This window comes from Colobus angolensis, unplaced genomic scaffold (genome assembly GCF_000951035.1).
Source record: "Colobus angolensis palliatus isolate OR3802 unplaced genomic scaffold, Cang.pa_1.0 Scaffold32, whole genome shotgun sequence".
Lineage (NCBI taxonomy): Eukaryota > Metazoa > Chordata > Mammalia > Primates > Cercopithecidae > Colobus > Colobus angolensis.
The window spans coordinates 11917762-11923644 of record NW_012116488.1 but is presented as its reverse complement, the minus strand read 5'-3'; the positions used below and the strand labels follow the sequence as shown (position 1 = coordinate 11923644).

Genomic DNA, 5883 nt, shown 5'->3' with positions numbered 1-5883 from the left:
AAGATGCCTTGTGTGCACCCAGAAGGCTGCCTTAAGACCATCTGTTAGAGTGTGGGCAGAAATTTTAGAACTTGTATTTCTACTTATACCTCATTCTTTACAACACCTCCAGAGAATGAGGCTTCTCTGGCAGGAAGTGAGACTTCGCCCTGACAGTGAATGGAGCATCAGGGGACACCCAAGAATGCCTGTCACCAGGGTAGGAGCTGTGAATAACCACGAAGTTCCTCCTTGGGGAACAAGGGAATCCAAAAAAATCTAACTTACTTATAAATGTAGTCATCTCCCATCCTATGTTATTTCTTTTTTTAAAAAGATTATTTTATTTTATTTTTAAATTATTTATTATTTTTCAGTTTTCCAAAGGCTGAAGCTAAGAAATTCTCTCTTGTCCTTAAGGTCTTATGCAAGGCATCTCTGTTTCAGAGAGGTCTTCTTTGACTATCCCATCTAAGGAGGGCCTCTGTTCTCACCTGATGACATTCATCACACAGCCTGGCCTGATGGTGGTGGGAGCCAAAGGTTAGGAGAATGAAGGGAAACAGTTCCATCCCTGCCATATCTGGGTCTCCAGAGGGGGAGGCTGGAGCTGTCTCATGGGTCATGGGCAGGAGCCCTCAGCGGTGATGGCTTCTGAGGGGCCAGGAACATGGCAGGAAGGAGCAAGATGCTGAGACCTCCAGACAAGACAGAAGCAGACAGATGCCCCTTCTGCTCCGTTCTCTGGGTAGTGGATGCTGATCCCTTGGAGGGGAGGAGAGGCCGCCTTCTCAGTCACCTCTTCATACCTGAGCCCTTGGGGAAAAGGCCCCAGCTTTTGTTCCTGGACACTTGGCCTCTCTTTGCTGGCAGTCCTTGGGAGGAAGATGGGGACCAGGATGCTCCGCTTGTGGGGCCTGGGCTGCCTTTGTCCTCTGGGGGGCTCAGAGCCTAGGTCTCTGTCCCACAAAATACAGGGGAGTTTCAGGAGCAGCAGACACGCATGTGCCTCAGCATAGAAAATGTATGCGGGCAGAAGGACAGCTGCGCGTCATCCAGACCAGACCTGCCTCCTTGTAAAACCTCCACGCTTGGGAGTTCCCTACTGCCTCTGAGGCTCTCCAGGGCTACCTAAAGGTCCCCCTCCTCTCGCTGGCTTCTCAGAGGTATTGCCTTCTACCCACGCTGCCCTGGACATGCCTAATTACATATCCCTCTCCAGTTCTCTCACTGAGCAGCTGGGACTTACTTCCTCCTGGGACACCTTTCCCTTTGCCTCCCTCCTCCTCTGTCAGACTTCCATTCGCCTTTCAAGGCCCAAGCCTTTTGCCTCCTCTTCCAGGAAGCCTCCCCAGGTATGAGAACAGATCCCTGGCTCCTCTGTGCTCCCTGCTCGTGGCTGGGGTCCATCACTGCACTGAACATAACGCTCTGTGTCACTTTTGTTTGGGTAAGTGCCCAGTTTCTCCTGACATCCTAGTCTCCTGGGGGTCGGTGTGGACCCCTCCCATCCACTGTGGCATCCATCACATGAACAAAGACTGGAGTCTTTAGGGGCTGATAGAGTTTGGATGTTGGTACCCTCCCAATCTCATGTTAAAATGTGATTCCCCAGTGTTGGAAGTGGGGCCTAGTGGCAGGTGTTTCGGTCATGGGGGTGGATCCCTCATGAATGACTCAGTGCCCTCCCCACAGTGACGAGTGTTTTCACTCTATTCGTTCACAAGACAGCTGGCTACTTAAAAGAGCCTGGCGTCTCTCTTGCTCCCTCTCTTGCCACATGACATACCTGCTCCTCCTTCCCCTTCTGCAATTGTAAGCTTCCGGAGGCCCTCACCAGAAGTAAATGCTGGCACCATGCTTCCTGCACAGTCTGCAGAACTGTGGGCCCAACAGACCCCTTTTCCAGCTTCAGGTATTCCTTTATTGCTACCCAAAACAGACTAACACAGTGAGGGTGTGGTCAGAGTTCCAGGTCTTCATGCATGAACTCAGCCTCTCCTTCAATTTTCCAGACACAGTTTGGTGACCAAACCTGACTCAGCCTCCTCCCCTCAAAGTGCCTAGAGCCCCAGTGTAACACTTGACACACTGTCTTTTCCTGATGGCTTGCTTATCAGCCTTCTGACAAGACTGTGAGGTTGAGCAAGGGAAGGATGGTGTTCTTGCTCATTCTGGGTATCTAGTGCTATCAATGAAGAGGAGCAGAGGGCTCTACCGTCAGCGGTTCCTGAAGTGCCCTGGCTACCCCTCACCCCTGCCTCCCAACAGGAGCCTGTGACAATGCCACCATTGAATAAGGGGGAAACTGAGGCCCAGAAAAGGCCCATGAATGGCCCTGGGTCATACAGCCCATCCCTGTAAGGCTGTAAGGCTGAGACCTACCAAAGCCAATTCTCTGCGTGACCAACCACCTCCCTCTGCCCCTCCATGACAAGGTAGGCTGGGAGAGGGGGAGAACTGGAAACTTCTAGCTCAGAACTCCAACCAGAGTTGCAAGAAGCAAAGACAGAGAGATGCATCTGCATGTGACTTTTATTCCTCATGTTCCTCTGACTTGAGTGGAGGTTTTGGAGGTTCACCTTGGGGTACATTTTCTGTTGCCTCATTTCCTTTAGCCTCGGGTTCAGGTGGGAGAGAAGAAGGTGAATTCCCCAAGCAGGCCCCCAACACTGACCCAGCAGAGGCCAGGAGGATGTTGGATGATGTGGAGAGTCCGGCTGCCCCTGCGGAGGAGACAGAGAATGAGCACAGGGGTCTGGCGGTGGCCCAGAAATCCCACCCAGATCCCTCCTCCAGGTCCTGAAAATCCCAGGGCTCTGCTTTGGGTAGAAGTTTCTAGAGGCAGCTAAAAGACAGCTCAGGGGTGAATTCACAGAAACTGAGAGATAGAGGGAGAGTCATCCACAGACAGACCCTAAGAGATACAGGGCCCCTTACTTTACACAGGAGGCCACTGAGGCCCAGAGAGGGCAGGGGACCTTGTCCAGGTCACCCAGGTGTCAGAGCCCAGGCATGGCTCTTGGCCTAGGTTCCTTTCCTCTTCTCCCTATCCAGCACCCCATCACCCTATCCACTCCTACCCCAAACCTCACTCAGAAGGAGCCAGAAGAAGGGACAGTGAGGGAGAGACTGAAGACCCAGGAAGCTGAGGGTCATGGAACTGCAGGGCGAGGACAGGGCCTCCCTCGGGCTCAGCCTCAGGGCTGGATCTTCTCCCAGCTCTGGTGGTCCTGTCCAGCACACTTACCCACAGACTGCAGAATGGCCACCAGGCTCCCCGCAGAAACCCCACCGCCATTGGCAATGGCCGCTGCGGACATCATCTTGGCTGCTATGGAGGATGCGGCGATTCCTGCCCCAGTGAAGCCCATGGCATTGAGCACCACGGGAACAGCCCCCACTGCCAGGGCTGTGGGGAGAGAGAAGCTGAGTGCAGAGGTGGGCTCAGGAGAAGGGACCTCCCGCCCCCCCGTCGCTTATAAATTCCTTGACAGTTTCGGGCGACTGTCAGCTTGAGCAATAGAGACATGGCAGCTTAGGGGGCTCGTGGTGAAGAAATGGTGGAGTGTGGAGCCAGGTGAGGCAAAGATGTCATAGAAGGACGAGGCATAGCCCTGGTTTGTCTCTAACTTGCTGTGTGATGCTGGTGAAGTCAATACCCTTTATTGGGTCTCAAGTTTGTGTGTGTATGTGTGTGTGTGTGTGTGTGTGTGTGTGTGTGTGTGTCCATGCATAAATGTGAAATAAGCCATGTGGAGTTTACCTGCAAACCCTCTTTCAAACGAAATCTTCCTCCTATGCTTATTCTACATAAGGACTAGAGGACAAGCTGGGGCTGGAATGGGAGTGAACTTTTCCCTGGAGTATTTTGATGCTGCTCCTGGCCCCTATGGCTCACCCAGGCAACTCAGGCAGCTTCGGAAGTGGAGGGTGAGATGGGGAGAGCCAGCCCTGCGCCTCATCTCTGTGGTCTCCCAGCACCCCCAGGAGACCAGGCTAGGTGAGGGCCTGGAGACAGGAGATCTGGGCAACTTACCTCCTCCCACTGCAGCAGCAGCTGCCTGTTCTAGAGAGAGAGTGCCAGGGGAAGAGAGGAAGGCAGAGGGAGAGGGGAAAGGGGAGAAAGGGGAGAGAGAGAGGCACAAAGGGAGGGGGAGGGAAAGGAGATAGAAAAGGAGGGTGAGGGAGGAAGGAAAGGGGAGGGAGGAAGGGAGGGAGAGGGAGTCAGTAGGTCAGCTGGTTGATGAAGTCGGGGAAGGAAGCTGTTCTCTATCCCTTCCTGGGCTGGGGACAGGGAGGCCTGCCCCAAGCCCAGCCTGCCCGCCCCCTGGGGAAGCAAGACTCACTCATCATGCTGAGGCCGTCCAGGTCACAACTGGGCCCAGGAAATGACAGCGTTCTTGGGGTGTTACTTCCCCCTCCATCCAGTAGGGACGCGCCCACTCTGCCAGCCCCAGAGAGACGCAGACTCCGCCCCCGCCCCGCCCCACCCCGCTCGCCCAGGCGCGGTCCCAACTTCCCCGCTCGCCTGCCCCGGCTTGAGGAAGGATCTACCGAAGAGAAAAGAGCTGGAAACAACCTGGAAGCCATAGCAAGTGAGCCATGCTTCCAAATTGCTGTAGCACCGGCCCCCACTCCAACCCCGCCAATAACAGAAGAGCTGTTTGCTGCAAAAGCCAAAACCAAAACCAAAAGCAACACAACAATAACAAACAAAACGGAGAAAAACGATGTTTAATTTAATAAACGATGTTTAACTTCCAGAGAGACACTAATATACATACATTCTGGCACTTTTCCTTCCAGCCTATGTCTCCCCTGAATGTGTAAACACCCCCTCCACCACCGGCCAAGTTCCCATCACACTCTGCCTTGCAAATTACTCACTTTAGTTAATCAACCATTTAGATTTCCCCAGGCTGTTTAATGTTCTTCAACAAGATTTTTAAAAAGTCAGCTTTATTAAGGTGTATGTAATTTACACAAAGTAAAATTCACCCTTTTAGTGTACACTTCCATGAGTCTGGGCGACTTTGACAGCTCTGATTCAGACCATTTTTTTTTACATGCCCCGCCCCCTCCTCCATCAAATTCTCTCCTGCGCTTTCGGAGTCACCCCCGCCCTGCTACTGGCAACCATCCCCGCCCATTACCTTTTCCAGAACTTCAATATGATATTTAACGGTCATTAAATATTCCATTCCTGTGGGTTCAACGTATCAGCCCCCCCCCTTTTAAGGGTTTAAAGTCTAATTTTCGCTCTGATAAGTTATTTTAGCATGAAGCGAAAACATTACGGGACCCAAGTATTTTCTGTATATTCCTGGAGGTGGAACTGCTGGGCCAGAAACTATGCATTTTTTATAGCACCTGATACCTACGTTGTAATGTTGGCATTCAAAAATACTGTCGTCAGTTTACATTTTCCCAGAAGTATGTGGGAAGATCTATTTTTTTTTCTCCTCCTCACTAACATCTAGCTTTGTCGTTAAGAAATAATAACAAAAAAACCCTCTGTTGATTTAATAGGTGACTTATTTTAATATACATTCCTCTTCACCACTAGTGAGACTAAACTATTTTTAAGTTTATTAGCTTCATGTACTCCTTATTTTGTGAGTTATCTTGTCATATTCTTGAATCCTTATTCTACGGAAGTATTTTTTTCCTTCCTGATATATAGGAATTAATGATATATTAAATATCTTCATCCATTCTCATAGATGTCGTAAATTTTTATTTATGCTTCATTCCTGCCTTTTTGGTGTTTTTTTAAAATAGAAAAGTGTTTAATATTTATGCAAACTTACCAATATTTTACTTTATTATTTTTGTCTTTAGAAAAGGCCATTTCTACTACCTATTCAATACACTGTCACTTGTATTTTCTTTAGATTCTTC

General features: G+C 50.5%; 1 protein-coding gene across 2 annotated transcripts; it reads right to left on the bottom strand.

Annotated features, from left to right (window-relative positions):
• Positions 1-2496: 2496 nt before the first annotated feature.
• Positions 2497-5029, bottom strand: IFI27L2 (interferon, alpha-inducible protein 27-like 2). 2 transcript variants are annotated; one of them, XM_011951544.1, is made up of 4 exons: positions 4870-5029; positions 4019-4048; positions 3230-3391; positions 2497-2705 (listed from the first exon to the last, which is right to left on the bottom strand). In XM_011951544.1, the coding sequence occupies exons 3-4, from the start codon at positions 3351-3353 to the stop codon at positions 2515-2517; spliced, it is 315 nt and encodes a 104-aa protein (XP_011806934.1). In that variant the 5' UTR covers positions 3354-3391; positions 4019-4048; positions 4870-5029; the 3' UTR covers positions 2497-2514. The 2 variants fall into 2 exon arrangements, with proteins under 2 accessions (XP_011806934.1, XP_011806933.1); XM_011951543.1 differs by lacking the exon at positions 4870-5029 and adding an exon at positions 4329-4429.
• Between the last annotated feature and the right edge of the window lie 854 nt (positions 5030-5883).

Bases quoted from the DNA above. Each gene is read 5' to 3' on its own strand.
- IFI27L2 (XM_011951543.1), bottom strand. The intron at 3,392-4,018 runs GTAAGTTGCCCA...CTCTCCCCACAG, and splicing joins TGCTGCTGCAGTGGGAGGAG to CCCTGGCAGTGGGGGCTGTT. The intron at 2,706-3,229 runs GTAAGTGTGCTG...TCTCCTCCGCAG, and splicing joins GGCCATTCTGCAGTCTGTGG to GGGCAGCCGGACTCTCCACA.